The 26,621-nt window shown below is 41.3% G+C and overlaps 1 protein-coding gene across 5 annotated transcripts in view; it reads right to left on the reverse strand.

Moving 5' to 3' along the window:
• The window catches only part of HTR4 (5-hydroxytryptamine receptor 4), a 183,224-nt gene that overhangs the window by 52,696 nt on the left and 103,907 nt on the right, over positions 1–26,621 (reverse strand). For 3 of the 5 annotated variants that reach the window (XM_059173984.1, XM_059173982.1, XM_059173983.1), the window contains exons 5-7: positions 10,819–10,972; positions 9,884–9,925; positions 6,640–7,208 (exon numbers count right to left, since the gene is read on the reverse strand). In XM_059173984.1, coding sequence (XP_059029967.1) covers positions 6,640–7,208; positions 9,884–9,925; positions 10,819–10,972 — 765 coding nt within the window. The remainder of the gene's footprint in view (positions 1–6,639; positions 7,209–9,883; positions 9,926–10,818; positions 10,973–26,621) is intronic. The other 2 variants (XM_059173986.1, XM_059173985.1) reach the window with 1 other exon arrangement.

Below are 26,621 nucleotides of genomic sequence, written 5' to 3' on the forward strand. Positions count from 1 at the left end.
GGTGTGATTCTTGGGTTGCAGACTAAGTCCTCTATACATTGTAGAGGGAAGATTTTTTTTTTAAGGGCAAGATAATTTTCAATTTTGAGTGTTTTAATCTTTCATTAACCTGAAGACAATCATGAAGACTTTATGTGACCTTGGGCCAGTTCTATAACCTCTTTAAACCTCGGTTTTCTCATTGTTAAAATCATGATAATTATAAAAGCAACCTATATGGTTATTGTTAAAATTAAATGCAATAATGCATTCAAAGTTCTTAAATACAGTAACTGACACATATTTCTGGAATTATGCTGGGCATCATAATCATTATTATTAATAATATAGAATGACATAATTTGCCAATGAATGCCTTGCATGAGGAAAATGAAGTTGCGCTTAACAAATCCTAAATTCTATTCATTCTCTTTTTATTTTTTTTAAGTAATCTCTACCCCCACCATGGCTCAAACGCATGATCTCAAAATCAAGAATCACATGCTCTACTGATTGAGCCAGCCAGATGGCCCTCAAATTCCAAATTTTAAACATGCAGCGGGATGTTCAGCATCATTCTTCACTTCTGTGGTTTACATTTTTGCCCCCATGTTGGATTCTGTGTTTCACATTTATTTAGATCAAATTCCATATTTTCAATGTCAGCTGATTGGTTTTTCTTTCTTTCTTTTTTTTTTTTTAATATTTTATTTATTTATTTGATAGAGATCACAAGTAAGCAGAATTGCAGGCAGAGAGAAAGGGTGGGCAGGGGAGCAGACTCCCTGCTGAGCAGAGAGCCCAGTGTGGGGCTCCATCCCAGGACCCTGGGACCATGACCTGAGCTGAAGGCAGAGGCTTTAACCACTGAGCCACCCAGGTGCTCCGATTGGTTTTTCTTTTTTAAAGCTTTAAATCTGCAGTTTAACATGGTAGTTCTCTCTGAGAGTGACAGAGAGTGTCCAGATTCAGTAACGTGGTAGATGGCAGGTCAACTTACGGAGACAGAGGAGAGCCTGGAAGGTTGGAGTAGGGGGCTGGGTGAGGTATGCAAGAGAATTCTGTTTAGGTACATGAAATGTGAGATTTTTAAGAGGCACCTATGTGAAGCTGTCAAGGAAGCAAATTGGATTTTATGGTCTGGAGCTTAGAGGACAGCTATGATCTAGAGCTGTTAATTAAAGAGAGATTGATGGCACAAAAACTATGGATGGTCAAATCACATTAAGTGAGAAAGTCATTTGAGAAAAGTATGAAGAACAGAGCCCTGAAGAACTCTAACATTTAGAGGCCTGAGAAGGAAGAACCTATAAAAGATACTAAGAAAGAGTTGCTAGTGCGTCAGGAGGCAAACCAGGAAAGTACACTGTTTAGGAAAATTAATGTGAAAAATATTTCAAAAAGGAAGACAGGTTAACTGTAAGAAGTCAAATCAACAGTGCTTTGCAAATTCAAATACCTTTTTATGAAAAGAGTTAAAGTTCAGGGGCGCCTGGGTGGCTCAGTGGGTTAAGCCGCTGCCTTCGGCTCAGGTCATGATCTCGGGGTCCTGGGATCGAGTCCCACATCAGGCTCTCTGCTCAGCAGGGAGCCTGCTTCCTCCTCTCTCTCTCTGCCTGCCTCTCTGCCTACTTGTGATCTCTCTCTGTCGAATAAATAAATAAAAAATCTTTAAAAAAAAAAAAAAAAAAAAGAGTTAAAGTTCAAAAGCAAGCAGAAGAGAACGAAGTGTATTTGCAAACTATAGAAGAAAGGATTAATATTTAGAATATAATATTCAGAAATGAATTAGAAAAATAGAACGAAGTTGTCAAACAAAGCACCACATATGTGAAGATGCAGTTTGTACAAGGAAGGATAAATATATGCCAACAACTTTTAAATCAGTCAGTAACTAACGTAAAAGAGTTTCAACTTACCAAATCATCTGGAAAATGCAAATTAAGTGACAGTCCATTTCTGTAATTAGCAAAATAGTAAAAGAAAAATTATGTATCGTGTTGGTGAAAGGAAGTAGAAGCTACTCTCACAGCCTGTGATGGGAATGCAAATCACTACAGTATTCTGCGAGGTTGATCTTACAATATATCTAATATTTTTAAATGGAGCGATTTCACTTTGGGGAGCTCTCTAAAAGAAATACATGAACACAGGGGCTCCTGGGGGGCTCAGTTGGTTAAGTGACTGCCTTTGGCTCAGGTCATGACCCCAGAGTCCTGGGATGGAGTCCCACATCGGGATCCCAGCTCTGCAGGGAGTCTGCTTCTCCCTCTGACCTTCTTCCCTCTCACGCTCTCTCTCTCTCTCAAATAAATAAATAAAATCTTTTAAAAAAAGAAATACATATACACAAAGAAAAGTGTTAAGGGCACTAAAAACAATACAGATAGATACAGCAAAAGATTGGTAATGCCTACATATCCACTGATGGGAAATTAATAAATTTTAACATGCATGTGGAACAGTTAAAAAGAATGAGTTAGATCTATCTACATATTCTGTGGTGCAGTGATCTCGAAAATACATTCATAAGGGATAAAATGCAAGGTGCAAAAAAGTACATATAAAATGACCTAATTTATATAAAATAAAGGGAGTAAGAGAGTGGTCCAGTTCCATACTTTTGCATGTGGCGGTCCAATTTTCCCAATGCCATTTATTGAAGAAAACTGTCTTCTTCCCATTGTCAGTCATTTCTCTTTTGTCAAAGGTAACTAAACTGAAAATGGAGGTAGGACCTAAATGTGAGACCTGAAATCATAAAAATCCTTTAGGAGAGCACAGGCAGTAATTTTTCTTATACTGGCAATAGCAAACTTTTTCTAGGCATGCCCCAGGAGGCAAGGGAAATAAAAGCAAAAATAAGGATGCTTGGGTGGCTCAGTCAGTTAAGAGTTGGCCCTCAGCCCAGGTCAGGATCTCAGCGTCCTGGGATAGAGTCCCACCATCGGGCTCCTTGCTCAGTTAGGAGCCTGCCTCTCCCTCTGCCTGGCACTCTCCCTGCTTGTGCTCTCTCTCTCTGGCAAATAAATAAAGAAAATCTTAAAAAAAAAAAAAAGCAAAAATAAACTATCGAAATTACATCAAAACAAAAAGTTTCTGCACAGTGAACAATCAACAAAACTAAAATGCAATCTATGAGATGGGAGAAAATATTTGCAAACGACATATCCAATAAAGGGTTAGTATCCGAGACATATAAAGAACTTCTATAAATCAACAAGCAGAAAACAAACACCCCAATTAAAAAATGGGCATAAGACATGAACAGACATTTCTCCAAAGACATCCAGATGACTAACAAGACACATGAAAAGATACTCAAACATCACTAATCATCAGGGAAATGTGAATTAAAACTAAAATGACCTGTCACTTCACACCTGTCAGAATGGCTAAAATCAAAAGCACAAGAAAAAACAGGTGTTGGCAAGGATGTGGAGAAAAAGGAAATGTACAAATGGTTTGGTGGGAATGCAAACTGGTACAGCCACTCTGGAAAACAGTCTAGAGGTCACTCAAAAAATTCAAAAACAAAACTACCGTATGAGCCAGAAATTGCACCACTGGGTACAAAAAAATACCCCCAAAATACAAAAACACTAAATCAAAGCTACCCATGCGCCGTTATGTTTATTGCAGCATTATCTACAACAGCAACTATGGAAGCAGTCCAAGTGTGCTCTGATAGATGAATGGATAAAGAAGAAGTGGTAAATTACTCAGCCATAAAAAGAATGGAATTTTGCTATTTACAACAACATGGATGGAGCTAGAGAGTTATAACACTAAGCGAAATAAGTCAGTCAGAGAAAGACAAATCTCCTAAGATTTCACTCCTATATGGGTTTCAAGAAATAAAGCAAACGATCAAAGGGGAAAAAAGAGAGACCAACCAAGAAACAGACTCTTAACTCTAGAGAGTAAACTGATGGTTCCTGGAGGGGAAGTGGTGGGCGGTGGGTGAACTAGGGCATGGGGGACTAAGGAGTGCACTTATGATGATGAAAAAAAGTAAAATAAAATAAATAAAGGGAGAGAAATCTATGAATGTGTATGTTTTTATGAATGTTCATAAATGCATTTAAAAAATCACCAGACTGGGATGCCTGGGTGGCTCAGTTGGTTGGACGACTGCCTTCGGCTCAGGTCATGATCCCGGAGTCCCAGGATCGAATCCCACATCGGGCTCCCAGCTCCATGGGGAGTCTGCTTCTCCCTCTGACCTTCTCCTCATTCATGCTCTCTCTCACTGTCTCTCTCTCTCAAATAAATAAATAAAATCTTTAAAAAAAAAAAAAAAAAAAATCACCAGACTAGTTTTAACTGTCTCTGAGGTGAAGGGTAGGATCAATAGGAAAAAAGCTGATTTTGCTTTTAATTGTTTAGGTTTTATATTTCTTAAATCCATTTGAATGTGTTGATGTCCTGCTTACAGGACTTTTAAGAAAAACATACGTTGTTCTTAAGTGGTGCTCATACAAATGACCTAGAAAATTAATTGTATGCTTTATTAACTCACCCATCAAGAGTTTAAGTTCCAAAAAAATCGTAACTTAAAAAAAAGAGTTTAACTTCCTGTTGTACATTAGGCAACATATTGGGTATTTGGTATGAAGCAGTGAACGAAACAGGCAGGATTCCTGTCTTTGCAAAGCTTACATTGCAGCAGATTCAGCCTTCAAACAAGTCCTCTCTGTGTCGGCTCTTAAAACATTCCCTACCTCCCCCAGAAAAGTAGCTCAGACCAACTTCCTGCACTCTTCTCTACTTTATGCAGAAATACGAAAACTAAAGTATGGAGACTACATCCACAAGCCACCTCAAAACTACCATCTTCGCATTTATAACCCACCACAGAGTTTCTGGATGCAGCAGGAATCAAACACCATGTCAGTAAAACAGGTCTTTTGGGCTGTCCTGGAAACCCCCAAATGGTTTCTGGGACAGTTTCTATGGGGAAAAAGCCCCTCCGATTCTGAACAATGGACTTATTAGCAAAGGCATGCTCTGTGAGTCACTGACAGCCCCGACTCAGGCAACTGCTAAGGCAAATAGCTTTCAGGCCCCCACACAGAAGTTCTTACACACACACCTCCTGGATGGATTCTTCATACGACCCTCGCTTAAGGCGCACTAATCAGGAGAGAACGCTGGCCTAGAGGAATAGTCTTGGAGGCCTTTCCACCTGCTGGAATCTCAACACCAGACTAGGCTTTAACTCTAAGTCTGCCCACCCTAGTAGTAGTAAATTGAATTCAGGCTTCTGAGCAGTCTCTGAGGCAAAATGTTTCTATTTCACTGCAAACCTTCTTTTCTTTTCTTTTCCTACACACGCAAATGAAAATTCCCCAGTTTTCAGCTGCTGGGACAGCTGAATACTGCCATCAGAAAAATTAAATGACTGTGTCAACGAAGGAGCTGCTTTGTAGAAATGCCTGTGCATCTCGAGGCAAGGAAAGAAAGCGCTGTTGACAATTTATCTTTGCTACAGGATGAATGGACTTATTTAACACATGTTGCTTTTTTTATGGTTGAGAACGACTCTAGCCCAGGGGAGATGGAAAATTCTCCGGGTTTAGAGAAAGTCATCGTGACTGCTCACTACTAAACATCCTGACTGCTCACTACTAAACATCCAGCTCCGAAGTTGCTCCCACTTCCATCAACCCAGGTGACCTTGGGTAAATGACCTGACCTTCCCATGTTCTTTGACATTGCATTTTTTGCCTCATGCTGTTCAATTTGCTAGAATGGCTTCCTTGATCTTTCCCCCAAGTCTCAAATTGTTAAAAAATGTTTTCCTCGGAAGCTTTTCTTGATTTTCTAAAGCCGAATCAGCTTCTTTCCTCCTCAAATTCCCTTTCTCAATTACCCACACCCCCAATGTACCTCTTACCACATGGTATTACTGTTGCTCATCCAGACTCCTATTTATTTCATTGATCACATTATTTTGTGGCCATTTTAGGGTATCAGGCCATATGTTATTACTACTGCTCCTACTAATCATATGAGTAACATTGTTAGGAGTATTACGAGTGCTTACCTTGTGTCAGGCCCTAAATGAATACATTATCTCTAGCTGTCACAAAAGCCTTATGAAATGGATGTGACTTTTTTTTTTTTTTTACACAGTTGAGTAAAATAAAATCAAGAGAGATTATATAAATGGTTAGTAGTGGCACTAAGAGTCAGAATAAAGTCTCTTTTACTTAAAGCCCATGCTTTTAACCACTACCGAAAATACCACCTATAAATAATAGCAGATAATATTTGCTAAGTGCTTACTAGGTGTTGGGATCTGTACTGTTTGCTCTACCCACATTAGCTAACTTTATCCTCAGAAAAACCCTGTGATGTAGGTAATGTGATTGGGATCTCAATATTTTTAAAAAATTGAAATTGAAGTTCAGGTGGTTAAATGACTTGCCCAAGGTCACAGAACTACAGAGGCGGGATATGAATACAGGCCAGTCTCCCCCAGAGCCCAAGTCCTCCTTATCCACTATTCTACGTCACAACCAGATAGTAAATTTTCCTTAATCTTCATAAACGCTTCCCAGCTTTTCAAGAACAACCCCTCTGGAAACAAAAAAACTGGAGAGGTACCAGTTCTGAATCATGCAAATAAACTCCACCAAGCCCCTCCACACTCACCTTAGCACGTGTGTGGATCCATTAATGGTTGTGGTTGAACAGGGGACAGTCTGGCCCAAGATGGAGGGTCTTCGGTAGCGCTCATCGTCACAGCAGAGGATGATGAGGAAGGCACGTCTAAAAGACTTATTCAAGAAGGCGTAGAGAAAGGGGTTCAACCCAGAGTTGATGTAGCCAAGCCAGAGGAAAGCGGTCCACACCTGCCCAGGAACGGTGTAGTCTATGAAAGGATCCACGATATTGGTGACAAAGAATGGTGCCCAGCAGAGGCAGAAGCAGCCCATGATGATGCACAGGGTCTTGGCTGCTTTGGTCTCTGTCCTCATGCGATGAGTGCTGTGCTGGTCAGCTGGCTGGGGCCTGCCTTCTGAGGAGGCCCCGGCCCGTTGTAACATCTGGATCTGATGGGCGTGCTCCTTCGCTGTGACGTAGATGCGGTAATAGGCCAGCACCATGAGGAGAAACGGGATGTAGAAGGCCACCACGGAGCAGGTGATGGCGTAGGGCTTGTTGACCATGAAGATACAGTACGTAGAGTTAGAGTTCTGGTTGAACTTCCTTTTTTCTATCTGAGAGTTGGAGGGAGAGAAGACATAAGGAAAGAAGGGAGAATGGGAAGGAAAAAGTGAAGAGAAAGAAGCCAGAGGGGAAGGAGGAAAATTGTGAGAAAAGAAAAAAAGATGAAAAAGCAAAGGAGGGATTGGAAGGGAGAGAGAAAGGGAGGGGAACAGGGAAGGAGAGGAAAAGAAGGGGAAACCACAAGAGGAAAAAAAGGAGGAAAGAGAGAAGAAGGTTTATCAGCCAAGTTCTCTTTTCCTAATAAGCCTATAGCATGTAGAACCGCAAAGGTAGAAAGGAACAGGATTGCATCCCGGGGCGCAGAGGGACTGTCTCTGCACAAGGGGCTGAAGGCCCCGGGAAAGAGGAGAAATGAGATGGGGACAAAATCGTCCTTCAGTTTCTCTACCCAACAGAGAGTGAGGTTTGCATCTCTTCCCTTCCCCGTCTGCCTGCACACAACATATCTGGGAGCAAAAGTCTTTGAACTGTGGCCCCTCTGCTTCAAGACTGTTCTTACATCTCAGCATTTCCTATATAAAATTTAGAATTAGCTTATCAATCTCCATACAGACCTTTGGGGATTCTAATTGGAGATGTAGAATGACTGAGGAACATGGACTTCTTTCCCATGGTAAGCCTTCCAATTCACAAACATGGTGATCCTTCCCTTTACTTATTTCCTTTAAAATGTATTTCAGTAATATCTTACAATTTTTTTGTGTAAATGTCTTGCAAATCTTTTGTCAGATTTATTCCTAAGTATATGACTTGCTATCCTATTAGAAATTGTACCACCTTAAAGTCCTTAACCCTAATTGCTTGTTGCTGGTATGTAAAATCTGGTGAAAATTTTTTTGTATGGCAATGTATCCAGCAACTGTGTTAAGTTTGTTATTACTATTTCATTTCTAGATTCTTATGAATTTTCTCTATAACTATTCATGTGATCTACAATAATAAACATTTCACTTCTTCCTTTCCCATCCTAGCATCATTTTTCTTGCATTATTGAACTTGATAAGACCTTTCGTGTAATCCTGAATAGAAGAGATAATAGTGGACATCATTTTACATTCTCAGTTTCAGGAGGGGAGTTTCAATATTTTACTATTAAGTATGATACTTGCTGGAAGTTTCTTATGGATGCTTTCTTCTGTTTTTAGTTTGATGGGAATTTTTAAAAATCATGAATAGATACTGAATTTTATTAATGAATTTTTGGCAGTAAAGAGACAATCTTGTGGTATTTCTCTCTTTCTTTTATTAATACAGTGAATTATAGTGATTGTGTTACATTCCTGGAATAAACCTCACTAGTATTAGATAGTGTGATCTCTTGTAAAGATTGACAGACTTTTCTCCCTACTATAAACTCTGTCTACTGACAGCTCTGTGTTATCAGCCTTGTCTAGGAAGAGCCCTTGGCTGAAGAGAGCTGTCCGAGGTCAGCCTGCATCCCCTGTGAACACATACATGAGCAAATGCATGAATAACATATATAATACATACATGTTATCTTATTTGTGTTTTATCTAGCATCTTGTCTCATAGCATATTATAAGATTAAAGTATACCTTCCTATTGAATTGACCTTTTTCTCATAAGGAAATATTTCTCTTTATCTCAAGCAGTACGGCTTGCCTTAAATATATTTTATCACTGATAATAGTACAGCTACACCAGCTTTCTTCTGATTGGTGTTTGCAGATTCTATTTTCCATTATTTTGTATCAGCCTTACAGTTACCATATATCTCGTGGGCCTCTCTGCTAAGCAGCATATATTATGTATTGACTAGTCGATGAAGATATTATGACCAGAACCTGTAGGAAACTAACCCTGTATTTCTCCAAGGAGCAGAGTTAGTATTTGCTAATTTGGGACTTGTGGCAACTTTATAGAACCCACTTACTGCGAATGGTGAGAAGCAGCTATATCAGTATTGTGAACGTATGGGTCATGCTAGCTTCTCTCTAGGCCAGTTCAGTGTGCAGGTGAGTGGAAAGATAGGCAACGCGATCACAGCGTCATGGAGCAAATACTAGGCATGTTCAGAGCAAGCAGATGCCCCATTCCCCAGCTGCATGAAGTGAATTGGGGATGCCTCTATCTCACCCTCAAAATGGACAGCAATTCTCTAAAATGATTTCCCTTAGAAATTCTATATCCAAAGGTAAGAGAGTTGTACTCTTTTTGAAAGTTCTGATGCACAAAAAGCTTATGCTTCTAAATGCCATCTTCATTAGGGAGTAAGTCTAGCACAGGGATTAAGAGCCTCGACTCTGGAGTGCAGTAGCTAGAGTCACGACCACTCCCTGCCAATCTGGCTTCAGCTCATAACTTAACCTCTCCGATGCTCCTTTCCTGAGGACAATGATAGGATCAACCTCATGGCATGGTTGTGAGGCCCGAGTGAGGGTTACAGAAGTGATGATTAAGTAAACATGGACTCGGCCAACAGTAAGTGTTCAACATTGGCCGGCCATAATTATTACTCTACTGGTCATTGGAAACTTGAATGTCATCTCCCTTGAAAATGGTGAAACTGGAAGTTTGAAAGAAGAAGGATAGGACTCAAGAACATATCCATACAGTCTCCCTGGTATGAATCCCCTTTTACGTCTCCACTCGTTTGTCCCCAGCATTTCTTTCAGAAGCCCAAGGAACTCTTGTTCTGACATACCACATGCAAATCCTGGCCCAGCCTTGGCTTGGATATCCTCTCCTGGACAAAGAACAAGGCAAGATTAGGGGCTGGGAATGTGGTGGAGAGAAGAACAAGCAGCTCCTACTCTCACTAGGATTGTTGGATGGAAGCCTGCTCTCAATCTGTCATCTCCAATCCCCTTCCTACCTCAACATGGTCTCCCCTGAAAAGTGACTGCTTAACAACTTCCTTAGGGATCTATCACTGCCAGTGAACCCCATGGTAACTCTGGATCTTCACTGCAAGTTTGGCACTATCAGCACCGTGTGTCAGAGCTGGAAGACTCTTGAAGATCATCTGGACAGGGGCTGGCAAATGACTGGCACACACATGCCGTGCTGCTCTCCTGCACCCCTGCAAGACACGCTCCTCCACTAAAGACCAGTGCACCTTCTCATTGCAGTCCTTCAGGGTCAGGGACAGAGCTGGGCTCAAGATCAAGTTCTCTTCACTCCTGGCCCAGGAGCCTCTGGAAGGCTCCATTCTCTGGAAGCCTCTACCCATGTGGCATGTTTTCTGCAGATCACCGGAAGCCATGAAATGGGCTGAAGGCCTCTCGGGGCACCTCACATGCCTCGGGCTCTGTAGTCTGAATGCTAAGCTTTGAGTACCTGTTCCGCTATTTACTGGGCATGTCACTTCAACTTTTTGAGCCTGACCTTCCTCATCTGGATGAGATGAGAGAAGGATGCTATCAGGATCCTATGTAGAGTCTGAGCATACGTTCTGGCATACAGCAAACATTCCAAAATATTAGCTTGCATTTATCGGCTGTTACCGTTATCACTCAGACCACTATCAGAATCTTTCTTAGACTATCCACCCAACCTGATATTGTTTGTTTATTTAGAATTCCAAGAAAATAAAGTTCATCAAGAGAGGAAACTAGCAGGGTCTGCACAGGTACTCACCAGATCAATGATGCCAATATTATTCCAGCCTTGCATTATAGGGAGAAAAGAGATAAACATAGGGATGACCCAGCAGCCTCCCAGCATTAATGCGATGCGCAGAGGGGTCATCTTGTTCCTATAGACCAGAGGCTGGCAGCAGATGGCATAATACCTGGAGAGAGAACAGAAGGCGTGGGTACCCTGGGAAAGGAGGAATGAGAGGGAGAAGGAGGAAAGAATGATTTGGGAGAAAGAAGAGTGGAGAAGGAGCAGAGAGGAGAGGGGTGTACGAAGAGGAAATGCTGGAAAGAGGAAAGTTGGAAGGGGAACTAAGAAGAAAAATAAGGAAGGAAAAGAAGAGAAAATAATGGGGAGAAGGCAGAGAGAGAGGGTCGTAGAGGAAGGGAAAATGATGCCAGTAAAGGACAGAGGTAAGAAAGAAGCAATTACATAATGGGATGTGATATTGCCCATGACTTCTGTGGACACAAGTATCAACCTTAGATCATGGCTGAGAGTCACTGCTGGAGTTGGCCCCACAGCCCTCTTCCTCTCCCTGTCACTGAGACGCTTGATACACACCTGAGGGCCTGCTTTGTCTCAGGCGCGGCTCCAACACTTACCTCCATGCCTGGGCACTTTAGGATCTTCTGTCTAGCCCTCTGGACCGCAGTGTCCAGGCATCGGTGGCCCCCTTTGATAACAAGATGAAGTCTCCCAGGCTTGCCCCTACATCTGAGCACTAAGAACTGGATATCAGATTTGCTTCCATCCTCTTGATCACCTGGCTATCCTGAGGTGAAGTTCTAAGTCAGTGTTCCAGAGACTCCACTCTTCTCCCTTGCATCAGATTCACTTGAGGAGGCCCATTTAAAATGCAGATTCCAAGGATCTCCTGAATCCAAGTCTGTTGGGGAGGGAGTCTGCATTTTGACAAGTAGAAGTCAATGCTGCTGTTTGCTAAATATATCCAACTCTCCCTTCTGGGCACATGTGCTTCTGACCTCCTTGTAGTTGGATGGGGCCAAATGATTTGTCTGGCCAAGGAGTTATGAACAGAAATGACACGCAATACTTCGCGACTAGGCCATTTAATTGTTTCTCTGATGCCAAGAATGTAAAATTTCAAATACTCCCTGCTTCACCATATCCTACCTACTAGTAGAGAGCACCTCACCCTCATTTATTGGGATGTGCTCTCCTTCATGGGACAAACTGCTTACCAGTCCCTGCTCTGCCAGTGTACTAGCTTCCTTCTTTCCTCCAGAGAGAGATGCAACCTGCTCCACTCAGTGATGTGGTCTCTAACTCTCAGACTGCTCCCTGCATGTTATTCCAGTCTTGGAGATCACCACCTTCATACCCAGGCCATTCAGGGAATTTAACAACAGGCAAAATACTCCAGTAGGTCTATCAGATCTTTGTTCTTTGGAAGTTTCAAAGAATAAGTGCAAACAGAAAGCTTGGAGGATAAGTCTATTCTTTAAGATTTTATACCATTTAATGATGAGACACCCCCTTATATCCCTCATTTTATGCAACTGGCTTTAATTTTTCCCACCTCTTCTTTTTTCTTAATTCAAAGCTTAACTAACATAACAATGGCTATATTCTTTGAAGAGGTGGTGGTGGGATGACTTGGGAAAGAGGGTGGAATAAGAAAGAGAGCCCCCTCCGTGCCAGAACATGAGAAGAGGGTGCCTCTGAAGTGGAGAGGGGTGAATTATACCCTTCCCTTGAAGGCATCAGGGAGCAGCCGACCATAACGTGACTGGAGGCTTCCTGTGGCCAGCAACACAGCAGGTGTCCTGACCTGGACCAGAGTACAGGGAACAAGGGACCAAAGATTGGGAGAAAGACTCACTTGGGAACTCATTTTCTCTATCTATAAACCTGACATGGTAGCAGAACATAACTAAAGACAATGTAGTAAAAGAATCCAGAGTAGCTGGAATTCCCTCCATGATCTTGACTTACAGGAAAGGCAAATCATATCAGATTGACAAACTCTTCTGAATGGCCATATTAATAATCATCAAGGATTTATTATGAACATAGAATTTATCATGAATTTGGACTACATGAAAATATTTTTTCCCAAATTGTGCTCCCTTCCTCATTTCCTGCTGGAGAGTCTAGATAAGACATTTAGTTTTATTCATTTAATATTCTACCTCCTTTATTTTGGTAATAGCAATCCAAAGCCTTTGGGAATTATCTCTTCTCTGTTGTTTTCATGTTGTTGGGAGAGCAAATGATGGCGCTCCCAATTTTTCTGGCCACGTAGTGACCCAATCAGACTTTCTCCTGGGATTCTGAATGCCATGTGGAGTGATGCAAAGATGGGAAAGTCAGTGGAGGCCGCTTGATACAGCAGCTTCCTAGTGGGGTTGGAAGTAGGTCCTGCTCCTTGGGTGATTGGGCAACCATGCTCTTGCCTTTTTAGGTCTTCTTGCTTTAGCTCTTCTTTCAATTAAGTAAGTCATCAAATATCTTTCCAATAAATTCCTTTTTTTTTTTTTTTGCTTAAGCTGGTATCCCAGATTGAGTTGTGTCCTGTCTCCCTTCCCTAACAGATATGTTGAAGTTCTAACCCACAGTCCCTTGGAATATGACCTTATTTGTACACAGAGTCTTCACAGAGGTAATACAGTAAAAATAAAGACATTAGTGTAGGCCTTGATCCCATATGGCTGACGTCCTTAGAAAAAAGGAAATCTGGACACAGATTCAGATATACTCAGAGATGGAGGATTGGAATGATGCCTCTGCAGGCCAAGGAACACCAAAGACTGTCAGCAAACCACCAAAAGCTAAGAAGAGCCAAGGAAAAAATCCTTCCTCTACAGGTTTCAGGGGGAGCATGACTCTGTTGACACCTTGATCTCAGACTTCTAGCTTCCAGAACTGTGAGACAACACATTTCCTGTTCCAACCACCTAGCTTGTGGTACTCATTATGACAACTCCAGATAACTAACAAAGTTGGCTTAAGTTAGTCTCTTCCCAGCAAAATTTTCTGCCTCCATAAAAATGATTTTGAATGTCAGACATGTCCTTCATAGATACTTTGTTCTAGGTAAGATTATCTTTGTTTGATTCAATGTAGTTTCAGATCATAGCTCAAAGTTATAACATCTCTTCATCTACCATCCCAAAGGAAGCAATCAAGGGCTAAGCGAAGAACAGATGTTGCCCTATTTTTGCTGTATGATTTATGATTTTTGAGGCTTGGAACAAAAGTTAAATGAAGACAAGATTTCAAGGAATTTGGTTGGGTCTCCATTGTTACAGAAATGCAAAAGTGCAGAAGACAAGGCAAAGTTAAGTATGTTATGGGACAAAAGGTCAGTTTGAGGAAGCAGGACATCTTAGCTGCAAAGAGACTTTAAACTTCCTTATGTGGATATAGATATTTAGAGGGTCATGTTGGGAAGACAACAGAATGTACAGAAGAAGACTTTAGAATAGATAGTCATATTAGCACTCAGAACATTTTTGTGAAAGTCTTTCTTGGCCGGAGTGATCGCCTCATTCCCACGGCATGATGAATATCTATCTTGTGCACAATAAAATCTCCTTGTGTTCATAGTCGGGGTGGGGGAGGATGGGCAAAATAGGTGACGATCAAAGGAGACCAACTTCCAAATGTAAAAAAAATAAGTCATGGGGATGTAAAGTACAGCATAGTGAATATGGTCAATAACATTGCAATAACATGTATGGAGACCAATGGCAACTAGACTTATTGTGGTGATCATTCATAAAGTACGTAAGTGTCAAATCACTGTGTTGTACATCTAAGTAATATAATATCATATGTCAACTATACCTCAATAACAATAGTTAGATTTAATTTTTTTTAAAGATTTTATTTATTTCTTTGGCAGACACAGATTACAAGTAAGCAGAGAGGCAGGCAGAGAGAAAGGAGGAAGCAGGCTCCCTGCCCAGCAGAGAGCCCGATGCGGGGCTCAATCCCAGGACCCTGAGATCATGACCTGAGCCAAAGGCAGAGGCTTTAACCCACTGAGCCACCCAGGCGCCCCAGATTTAATTTTTTTTTTTAAATGATCTCTCCATGGTCTGCTCATCCAGTGTTCTCACTTTATTTGCATTACCTGAGGTTACTAGGAGCTCCTGCCATGGAGAAGTAAATAGTGATGGCAGATTTCCCTTTGAAGTTCAACCTCAAGTGGGAATACCATGGATGTTATACACATTTCACCAGTCTTTTCCCTTTTTGACCTAAGCAGTAAGTATGCTGGATAATGGATGCCTGAAAGAAGGTTACTTGGACAGCTCGTTCCACAGGGGCTAAGGGGGAGGCATCCTTGGCCTCTTGCACAGACAATTGTAGAAAGTTATTTTCGCATGCTGTGGGGTGGTTGGGTAAGCCTAGGAAAAGTCCTTTATTTTCTACTTTAAAAATCAGCAATCAGTAAAAGGAAAAAAATAATTTTATGTTATTTATGTTATTTGAATTGGATTGGCTAAGTTGGAAGGGGTAGGGAAGGATGAAAAGGAAAAATACCAAACTGTGTCTTAGTATCTCTTTGACTTGAATCTTCCCCTCTATCATATCCAGCCCGATGCTGTCTAATGACAGACATACTTTGATTTTTAAGTAACACAGAGTAGAAAATATGAGGCTTTTATTTGGAACTCCGATCATAGCAGCCACGTGACTGATGGGTTCAAGATTCTTACCAAGGCTTCGGCACGCGTGAGGCAGCTGCCCTAAGTAAGCCATGTCATATCCTATCTTTCTTGATAACTTTCTAATCTTTGCTTTCTAGCAATGAATTGAGAAAAATAAACATTCTCTTGAAGTCTGCATTCAAGAATCTAAATTAAGTAAGTGAAAATAAACATCACTGAATAAAATGATTAATAAAAATTGAGCCCGAGTGTTAATTGACTAATGGAGTTTCCTTAAAAATTCTAACCTTTGTTTACAGTTCAGGAACCAGACAGAAATCAGACTGGCTACCTGTCGTGGCTGTTTTTTCATTCTATATTTGAATTATATTACCTCTGCGAATAACAAAACTATTTATCCTTTCATGAACTGCTCCAAAACACACATAACACCACCACTAGGCAGAAGTAGCTAGATTTGCAATCTCTCTGGACATCAGGCAAAGCGCACTGGCTGAGTTTACTTACCGAGGGCTCTCCCTGGATTATCTCATTTAATCCCCACAGCGGCTCCTGAGACAGGAACTATGAAGGCACCGGTTTTGTAGATGAGGAAACAAACACACAGAAGGCTCAGAATGTGCCCAAGGTGAGCGCTGAGCTGGGATCTAGTCCAGGCAGTTTGACTCAAAGGCCAGGACATCAATTTCATCATTATTACTTCACTCTGCCCCCTTCCCAAAGTCCCCAAGGGATGATTCTATTTTTTAAAAGCTACTTTAGAAACAATCAGAATCGCTGAATCTCAGAACCTGTAGGATCCTCAAAATCCTGAAATCCCCAAATCTTCTCTAAAATGAATTGTATCCAGACCTGAATTCCCAGGGACGGGGAACTCACCATAGCCCACTGCGCTACTTTCTAAACTTAAGACTGTCCTGAAGTTAAGAAAGTTCCTTCCACAACTGATTCTCTTTAACCTCCAGCTTCACCCTCTGGCTCAATTGTACATTTCTATCTCGAATTCTTTTTCTGCATAATGCTCCTACAGACATCAAAGGAGAATTTTTATATTTTTCTGAAGTTTTACTTCCTGTAGGAAACATACACCCAGTTGGATTCAACTCAGGTTGGTTTGGCTCACCAAGGGGTACTTGGCAAGGTCTAGTGACATCTGTCGTTGTCACAACTGGGAAGGGTGATACTATTGTCACCAGTGGGTAGAAGTCAGAGGTGCTACATGTCTCACGATGGATAAGACTGTCCCTCACTCCACAAAAAACAATCACTTAATTTACAACATCCACAGTGGTGAGGTTAAGAAAGCCTGGTTTAGAAGGAGTGAGGTGCCCCAATAGTATGGCCTCCGTTTGCTCGGCACACGCTACAGTGTGCCACTACCAATGAGCGCACAAGACTCCCATGCATCCTCTGCAGACCAGAGAAGCCTAGTACGTTGTCTTCTGCCCTGCTCACCATAACTTAATACAGCCTGGGGGACACCTGGCGGTACAAGACACCCGCACTCCCTCAAAGAGCTATGATCTATGACAGGGGGTGAGAAAAGTCCACCTTACCTGATTTATAAGATCCAGAAATGTTTGCTTCATTTACCACTATATCCCCAACGCCTCGTACAATGCTCAATAGAGGGGGTGTTCACAGAATGGGTTGAATACATAATAAACCCGTAGCCACTACCATTTAAAATTAATTCCATTACAATGTGGGACCAAGTTTTTGGGATGTAAGGGCCATATTTGGTAGAGGGATGGGAAGGTTTCTCCAACAAATGTCTCTTAAAGTGGACACCAGAGCCTGGGTCAGGATGGTAGAGAAGAAAGTGTGATCCATGTACTATAAACAGTCTGGACAAAGGCCTGAAGACAGAAATTTTATATATATATATATGTGTATATAAAATTTATGTAAAAATTTATATATATCAAAAATATATAATTTATATATAGTACATAAATTTATATTATATATTAAATATATAAATAACTATATATTTATTACATATATATTTTATCATATATAAATATATAAAATAAAACCATAAATCTATATCCATGTCTCCACATAGCCATATAAACGTAAAAAGAATACAAGTTAGCTGGACCACAGAGTGTTTGTAAGGACATAGAAAAAAATACATCTAAAAAGGCCGGCTGAAAGGCAGTGGTTCTCAGACTGCAGCATGCAACAGAATCGCCTAGAGGCTTTGCTGAAACAGGTTGCTGGAAGATCTGGAACCAGGCCCAAGAATTCGCATTTCTGTTATGTTCCTGGGTGACACCGCTGCTGGTGGTCTGGGGACCCTGAGAACCACTGTCTAAAAAGTTTTTGCTATGCCAGGATGAGTCACCAAAAGTTTTTTGAACTGGAAAATGTCCACTGTAATCAACATTGCTGCGTGCTCCACTAAAGAAGCTGAGTTACAATAAATTCAGGAGGAAGGACTGTTGATTGACAGGCTAGGTGGGCAGTGCTCATCAGGGAAAGCAGTTTTGTCTCATCTTAGGGATAGATTTATCTGCAATATCTGTTCTCTAGACTTCCTCTGGACAAGTCCCATTCTTCTTTAATTAGAATACTTTTACAAAGCGGTTAAATGAATGTTTAAGTGACAAGTGAGGTTCCAGATGGCCCGGATTAACTAAGACGTGGCATGAGTTTTTGCAAAGAAATGTCTTATGCAAAAGCATTTCAAACTATTGCTTATAGAACTCCATTAAAATCCCCTTTGATACACCAGCCACCGCTTCCCCCAACTGCAGCCATGTGTAAATGTGTGCTCAAATTGCTTTTAAATGTCTCTGGGGACACAATTTACTTTGACAACTCTTAGAAGACAGTCATGTATTTTAAGCTCCATGCTAATCTCTTCCCCACTCGTCCTGCAATTAAGGAAAACTCTTCCTCCTCACTTCCTGCCATCCAACCACAGGGAAAGCAGAAGGAGCAAGGAGAGTAACTTGGAACCTTAGATTCTCAGAATTAGAGGAGATTTGAGCAGTCAACTCTATGTCTTGATCTGGGTATCAAGTCTCCCTGCCTTAACCATTTATTAGCTCTGTGGTCTCAGGATCAGTTATATGACCTCTCCACGATCTAGCTTCCTCACATGTAATGGGGGAATAACTGTGTCCACCTCCTTGTTTGACGGTGAGAATTGATGACAAAATGTTTTAAAATAGAAAGTTCCTGGCACATAAATATTAATAAATAATAGTTATTATTTTTACCTCTATTCCTTCTGATCTTTTATGTATATATCTAATATCTAAGCATATAAGTATATATACGTATATGTGTGTGTGTATATACATATACATAAGTAAGTAAAAGATCAGAGAGTATATATAGATATACACACAAATATATATGAATTCAAATAGATTCAAGTGCATTTTGGAATCAGGGGCTCTAAATTATTTAACAAATAATATGGAAGTCACTTGGTTCACCATCTCTTCTGGCAGTCAATTATAAGAAACAAAATAGTGAATGCGTTGGTCCCTAAAAGTGAATGGAAGGATTGAGATCATATTGGTTATAAGCAATGAATTTGATTATATGTAGTATCTTCTTATGGACTTAATCCAGGCCCAGTTCTCCTACCTGAAAGGATTGAAGGCAACATCCTAGACGGTCTCTGAGACCAAATGTCTAATCAAGGTCAACTAAAGAGAGAAGTATCGAGTGCATGAGAGAAGAGACAAAGTAGCACCTGGCTGCTGAGACCCAAGTATCACAATGGGATCAGGAAGACAAATCTTTCACCACAACTTACCCCCAACAGTTCCCAACTCATAAAGTGCAAGCTAGTGGTCTTTAGGACTTTGGACTAAGGGAATAGAGAGCTCCACTGAATCAGTAAATTTATCAGTTACAGGGGCATTTTTGCCTTTAGCAAGAAAAACAGTTGTAATCCCAACTCTTTCATGGTTATTCCTTCCAACATTTGACAAATCACTCGGTGTCTTATATGTAAAAGGGGATTAATTACAACTTAGTTTTTATAAGAGGATGTAATTGTGTTGGATGGCCACAAATACTTTGACCCTTCCCATCCCCAAGTGGAGAGTCCGTCCCTTCCCTTGGATCTGGGCTGTCTTGTGACTGCTGCAACCAAGAGTTCATGAAAAGTATTGTATGCCAGTCCTGAGACTAATTTTTAAGAGGGCTCTTGGGGCGCCTGGGTGGCTCAGTGGGTTAAGCCGCTGCCTTCGGCTCAGGTCATGATCTCAGGGTCTTGGGATCGAGTCCCGCATTGGGCTCTCTGCTCGGCGGGGAGCCTGCTTCTCTCTCTCTGCCTGCCTCTCCATCTACTTGTGATTTCTCTCTGTCAAATAAATAAATAAAATCTTTAAAAAAAAAAATAAGAGGGCTCTTGGTTTCTCAGAGCCTCTTAAAAAAAAAAAAAAAAAAAAAAAGGCCTGTTAGATTTCCTATATGATTTAACATGAGATCATGTATAGAGACCTGGAACCCTGTGGACAGGGAGAGGGGCCCAGCTGAGCCCAGCTTTCCAGATGACCTCACCAAAGTGCTATGCATGTGATAAATTGCCTTGGACCCTCCTAGGCTAGTTCAGTCTCCAGCTAAAGACCACCAAGAGACTTAAGCCAAGCCCAAATTCCTGGTGCACAGAATTGTGAGATCTAATAATAATACACTATTGTTCAGGCCATTAAATTTGGGGGCAGATGTTATATAGATAAACACAGCAAGTAAACAAGTAATATATAGTCTGGTTTAATTGTGGTGTTCAGTTAAATGTGGCTGCATAGCAGTGCTCCCTCCAGTAGGTGATCTAGCCAAACATTTTGTGGCAGAGTTCTAGATAAAGAGATTTATCTTTCTGGTTGTAGTAACTGGTTTTGTAATATTCCAGTTGCTCTGGTTCCCCTTTGAAAGAGATGGAGAAGCAGAAGAAGCTTTAAAAAAAAAAAAAAAAAAAAAAAAAAACCAAAAACAAAAACAAAAGCTAAAGGGCTTTCCTTATGTTCCCAAGGAGCTTGGCAAGTGGTCAGTCACCTAGAGGATCAATGAAGAAAGACCCCATCAGGGATATTCATCAGGAGCCAAGGACATAAAGGGGAACTGAGAATGTACCCAAGAGCAGAGTGAGAACTTGCATTCCAGGAAGAAAAAACTGGGGGCTGGTGAGACAGGGAGAGAAGCCTTTCCATCAGAGACCTGAAGGGCATCAGACTGGGCCTCTGCAGGAGCCATAACCCCTGTGCAATTTGTAGATCTAATGTTTACTGTTCTCTTCTCTGTTAAATATTCTTCTGTGCCTTCGAGATCAGAAAACTTGCAAGAAGGGGAGTATCAGCTATCTAGGAGGGGGTCTTCCTGAGCTATTATAGACTAAAGATAAAGGAATAATCTGCCAAAACTGCCATCTGAAAACATCCTGGCAGGGCTTACTGAACACACATGAAGGTTTCCAAGGTATCCTAAGTTTAGGACATGTGTGGATTGAATTTAGGAGAGTCTGGCACCAGGCACTGGATGACTGCCCCATCCACCCTTCCAGACTCAGCTCAAGAGTCCTATCACCTAGAAAGTTCTTTCTGCACTCCCCCCCCAAAAAAAAAACAACAAGAGAGAATTCCTTCTGTTAGAGATCTGTAATTGGTTCCCCATCTCCGGTCTGGGTTTTCATAGTTCTTTGTCTATGCCTGCAACACAGCTGCTCTCCAGTTGTACCATAATTGTCTGTTTCTTCTCTCTGCTACAATGACCACTATTCCTAACAGAGGTGCCATGCACTCACCGAGGGCACACTATGCAGCCAGAGGTGTATTCTATACTGTATCTAATTCCTATAGCCACTCTGGGTATGGGGGAGAGGCAGAGGGAGAGAAAGTCTTAAGCAGGCTTCATGTTCAGCACAGAGCCTGCTGCGGGCTCAATAACATGACCCTGAGATCATGACCTGGGCCAAAATCAAAAGCCACCCAGGCACCCCTTATCCACATTTTCAATATGAGGCAACTGAGCCCCAGAGAGTTCAATCCACTCAACTAATATCATACGGCCAGGATACAGTAAAACCGGGACTTACACTCATTTCCACCAAAGTCCATGCTCTGGTAATGCTGGTAAAAAGAAATGGGCAAGTTGATATCAAAGCAAGCCTATTTAGGAAGAAGAAGGAGATTATGTGGCACTCTATATGCTTTTTGAGCTGAGGACCCATGGAAAAAAAAGAAATATATTTAAATAACTTAAAGATACTCCTGACAAATAAGATAATATACAGGAATAATAACTAAAAGCCTATTGCAACAACCAAGCAATGGGAGGGGGGAAAGGAGTGAGGAAGAAGAAGATGGATTGGAAAGATATTTATGAAAATACATCTACGATTTGGCATCCAGTGGTCATGGTAGGTAAGTCAATGATGATTTCAAAGAATTGCATTTAAATGACTAAAAGATGACTAATAGATGCACCTTTGATGTACAAAGTAGAAAAGGGTATTAGTTTATGATGGAAATTTCCACTTTGGGCACATTGGAATTAAGAAGACAGACAGAAACTTAAGGCAAGAGGCTAAAGAGACAGGCAGAGATGGGACCCCAGAGTCCAGCATGGGACACAACTGCAGGAGAGATGACAGCAGAGGTGCTGGTGAGGCCATTGAATGGGTGAGCTCTCCAAAGGAAATGGGGAGAGGCCCAGTGCTGGCTGGCTGAGGGGCAAACCTTGAAGGACTCTCAGTCATTCAACACAAAGGAAAAGGCAGCTACCAGTGTCTGGGAAGGCACCCCAACAACCAGTAGAAATTTTCATTTGAAAAAAAAACAAACAATAATGGAATGACAGTGTGGCTAACATTTACTGAATCCTTACTACGTACCATGTACTGATTTATGTTCTCTGCATGCATTCCGCTATTCATTCTTCATAAACTCCAAAGAGAAGGTACTATTATTAGTATAATGTTACAGCTGAGTAGATTAAAACCTAGAAAATTTAGGTAACTTCTCAAGATGAGACAACTGATAACTGCTCAAGCTGGGATTGAATCCAGGCTGTCTAACATCCCAGGCCTCGTCCTTAACCATTTGCTACATTGCACATTCTAGAAGGGCAGAAAAATGAACATTGAAGTCTGCCCAAGCAACCACAAGTCACATCTCAGAGAATCAGCTAAATGTGCCTGGAGCAGCTACTGGGGACTGATCAGAAGAGCACAGGACAGGTGAACTGGAGGGTGACTCTCAAGGAGCTTCTAGTGTAGGCTGAGAAGGACCTAAACCAATGATTAAGATAAATGATAATTGATATTTAATATTCTGTGGGCACTCAGAGGAAGAAACAACAAATCTTTAGGAATGAAGCCTGGCCAGTTGGTAGAGAAGGTGACATATTTTGCCTGAATAGTGAAAGGTAAGAGTTCATCAGGAAAGAAAAGGAATGCAAGACACAGGCAGCAACACGGGGCTATGAGGAAGCATATACTCAGGATACGATAATAGATCACTCGTGGGTGGGAGCTGAGGTAGGAAAAACAGACTGAGGACATGTTGGGAAAAGCACTGAAAGACAAGGTAAGAATTTAGCCTAGAGTTGATAAGATGTCACTGAGAAACCTCTGAGACTTTGCACATGCTGTTTTCTGGAACCTTCTTTCCCCATGCCTCCTCTTCTTCCCTTTACCTATGTAAATATATGACATGTAAATATAAAAATATATATGTAAAATATAATGTGCATATTAAACAGATCCCAGCCTCACTGTTACTTCCTCCCAGAGCTTCCGCTGCTTTGGAGACCAAGTTCTCTTTGATTTCTAGGGCCACCATTTTACCATAATTCCCTATTGACTACCAGTATTCCCCTCCAGACTAAAAGCTCTATGATTCAGAGCTTTCACCACTGCACTGCTCTGCTCAGCTCCTAGCAATTAGCTACTGCTCAAAGCATATTTGATGAAATGAATATAAAAATAAGAGTTCATATCCTCTAGCATGAGATTCACTCAACAAATATTACTATTATGTACAAAAGCATGAACCAGGCCTCAGAGAGTATATGAGAAGGGGAAACATAATACGCTTTCCTTACAGAAGCACATTTCAATCTCTTTGGGAAAACAAATGTCACTGTGTGACACAAGTTCACAATGACAGCCACTTTTCACGTACATGTTATAAAACTGAGCGGTGCTACCGGGAGAGCCTGAAGACGTGTGGACATGTTTCTCTCTAGCACAGGATGAAATATGCAATCTTTGAGTCAGAATCATATGTTTAACAAGTAAACCTGTTTTAAAAGAAAACCTGTGACTAAGAAATGGTTGGAAGAGTTTTTGCAGATAAAAGTCATCAAGTTCTTGGGCTGCCAAGGGAAAGGGTGGCAATTCGGTATCAACGAGGAGATCTTGCAAGATCCCTTGCTGCAGGGAATAGTTCATTGGGTGAAGTGAGACATTTTAAAGGAGGGTCGCATTTGATGTCAAACACAGGACAAAGTACAGCACTGAAGAGGGAAAGGGGATCAAAATGGTTAAAAGTCTAAAAAGTTTGCCTACGAGGCCAGTGGAAGGATCTAGGGATGTTTGGCCTAAAACAAGAAGAGGTGGGAATAGCAAACCTTTGCCATGTTGTTGAGGCTCCATAAAGATATCTGCATGTCCCTCAACCAGCTTAACAGAAGCTGATGTCTGCTACTCTTGTCTGCCCACATCCTTCTTCCAGAGGGAACTGCTGTTCTCCCATGCCATACACTTCAGGTAAACCTGACAGCCACATCGCCTCACCTCTGCCCAGCAACCAGGTGTACCATCCCACCATGGTGATTAGTCAAGACAAGTGAGACTCAAGCAAAGGCTGCCAAAGTTCTTCCATAAGAAAGAGCATTTAGGTTTCTGCTCTTGCAGACTCATGAGTTAAGGATGGTTTAAGACTCATTTTTCTAACCCCAGTCGAAGACTGAATCCAATAAGAACACAGCATAGGGATAGAGAGGACAGATAGAAAGACAAGAACACAGAGAAATGTACAGAGAAGGAGAGGGAGACAGACAGAATGAGAAGGAAGAGACAGAAGAAAGAAGAAAAGGCAGACACAAGCAGAAGAGGGTGACAGAGACAGACAGAGAGCGTGAGTCTAGGTGGCATTGTTCAAACCCTACTGAGAGCCATGTCTGATACCAGATTTTTTAGCTAACCGAACCAATCAATTTATTTTCTGTCACATGCTGCTGAAAAAGATCTTACTAATATATCATTTGAGAAGCAATTCGGTCAAAACGCTATATTCAGAAAATTCATTGGGATATATACAGGGAAAGCCCTTTTCAAAGATTTATTTAAAATATAAATCCGTTTGAGTAAACTAAAAATACATTCACTGAAGTCTACTTCTTGCATATAAAAAGACTAGTTACAGAAGGGAGCTACTAGTTACGGTGGTTACCTCTGGGGTTTTCAGCTGTGGAAGTGCAGAGGGAAAATGGAGACCTTTTTTGTGTTCTTACTTGTAAACTGATGGCATTTTTTTTTTTTTTTTAACAATGCCCAGGTATTACTGTCATGCTTGTTTAAAACTGTGATGATTAGAAAAGAGGCTGCTGCAAGGGGTCAGGTGAAAGGTCATGACCTGGGGCACGACCAAGGAAGATGGATGGGAGGGTCAGAGGGAAGTAGAGAGTGCTGACCCCAGGAGATGGTGAGGGCTCCCACCGGGGGTGAATCCAGGGCCTCCTGTGGGAAAGCAGAGGCGACACATTGGCCAGAAGATATCTGTGCTCTCTGCCTTGCTCAGCCCTCAGAGGGAACTCTTAGCCTAATGTCAGAATGTTCTCAGTGACTTGAGATTGTGCTGTCTAAGGAGCACTTTCAGCCAAAGGCTCTTATGGATACTCCTACATTCAAGAAGTATCAACATCTAGCAAAGGGAAAACTTGTATTTTATAAGTTAGTAAGAGTGATGTCTCCCGACCCATTATCAGTTGGATAATCTAACTGATTATCCAGTCTGGCCAGGACCACTCTCAACTTGCCCCCCCTGCCCCCCACTCATATAACTCTTGTTATTGGTTTCGTGCAATTTCATTCATAATCAATCTCTCTTTCTTTCAGTCTCTACCTGTCTCACACTCACTCTTGTACACCTAGATATAAACATCTCTATATTTATTTTACAGAAGTGGAATTATTCTGAACATTGAAATCTGACACTTGTTGTTTTTTGTTTCTGTTTTTGTTTTTTCCAAATAATACACCAGTGGTCTCTTTCCAGGTCAATACTCATACCTATTTCCCATGGTTTTTAGTGGCTGGATTAGAACCAGTACTCTATGACAAATACTTGGTTTTCATTCACCACAGAACCTCAGATTAAAAATAATCAACTGTACTATAATGCTTTTAATGCAGTTTTCTGGTCTCCCATGACCCATACTATATGATGCATGTAGTTTAATTATGCTTCAGAAATGATTTTTAACAAGGCAATAAACTTTCATTAATAGGATTCAATTCTCAAAGCACCAGGAAACACAGTGGATAGAGCACTGCAGTTGGGAAAAAAAACATTTTATAATATTAATGGAGTCCTACATCTTGCTTTGATCCAAAGGTCTGCCATCCCAGTAGAATTAAGAATCTCAGTCAGCATTTTTGCCTGGGAAGCACTACCTAGATCAGTTGTCTCCAGAGACTCAGGGTAGTTCCAGAGAGGAAGACAAAACATTTTGCCAGGAATCACATCTCACTAACACACTCACTCTGTGCTCTGGCTCAGCCCAGTCCAGCCCTGTCAGCTGGAAGGAACACAGAAAAAAAGAAGTTAGGGCACTTGGGTGGCTCAGTGGGTTAAAGCCTCTGCCTTCCGCTTGGGTCATGATCCCAGGGTCCTAGGATCGAGCCCCACATTGGGCTCTCTGCTCCGTGGGGAGCCTCTCTCTCTGCCTGCCTCTCTACCTACTTGTGATCTCTGTCTGTCAAATAAATAAATTAAAAAAACAAACAAACATAAGTTAGATGATAAATAAAAGTGTACTACTCTTCCAGGCTAAGATGTCGTGTTGTCATGTTCAGGGTGGACCTTCCAGCACAATGAGAATATTGGTGTAGGGACAAGAGATGCTAGAGACAATTGGCAAATTTCCCAGGCTCCTTGAGGAAAATGGACCAAATGAAACCATCTGACT

Source organism: Mustela lutreola, chromosome 5 (genome assembly GCF_030435805.1).
Source record: "Mustela lutreola isolate mMusLut2 chromosome 5, mMusLut2.pri, whole genome shotgun sequence".
NCBI lineage: Eukaryota > Metazoa > Chordata > Mammalia > Carnivora > Mustelidae > Mustela > Mustela lutreola.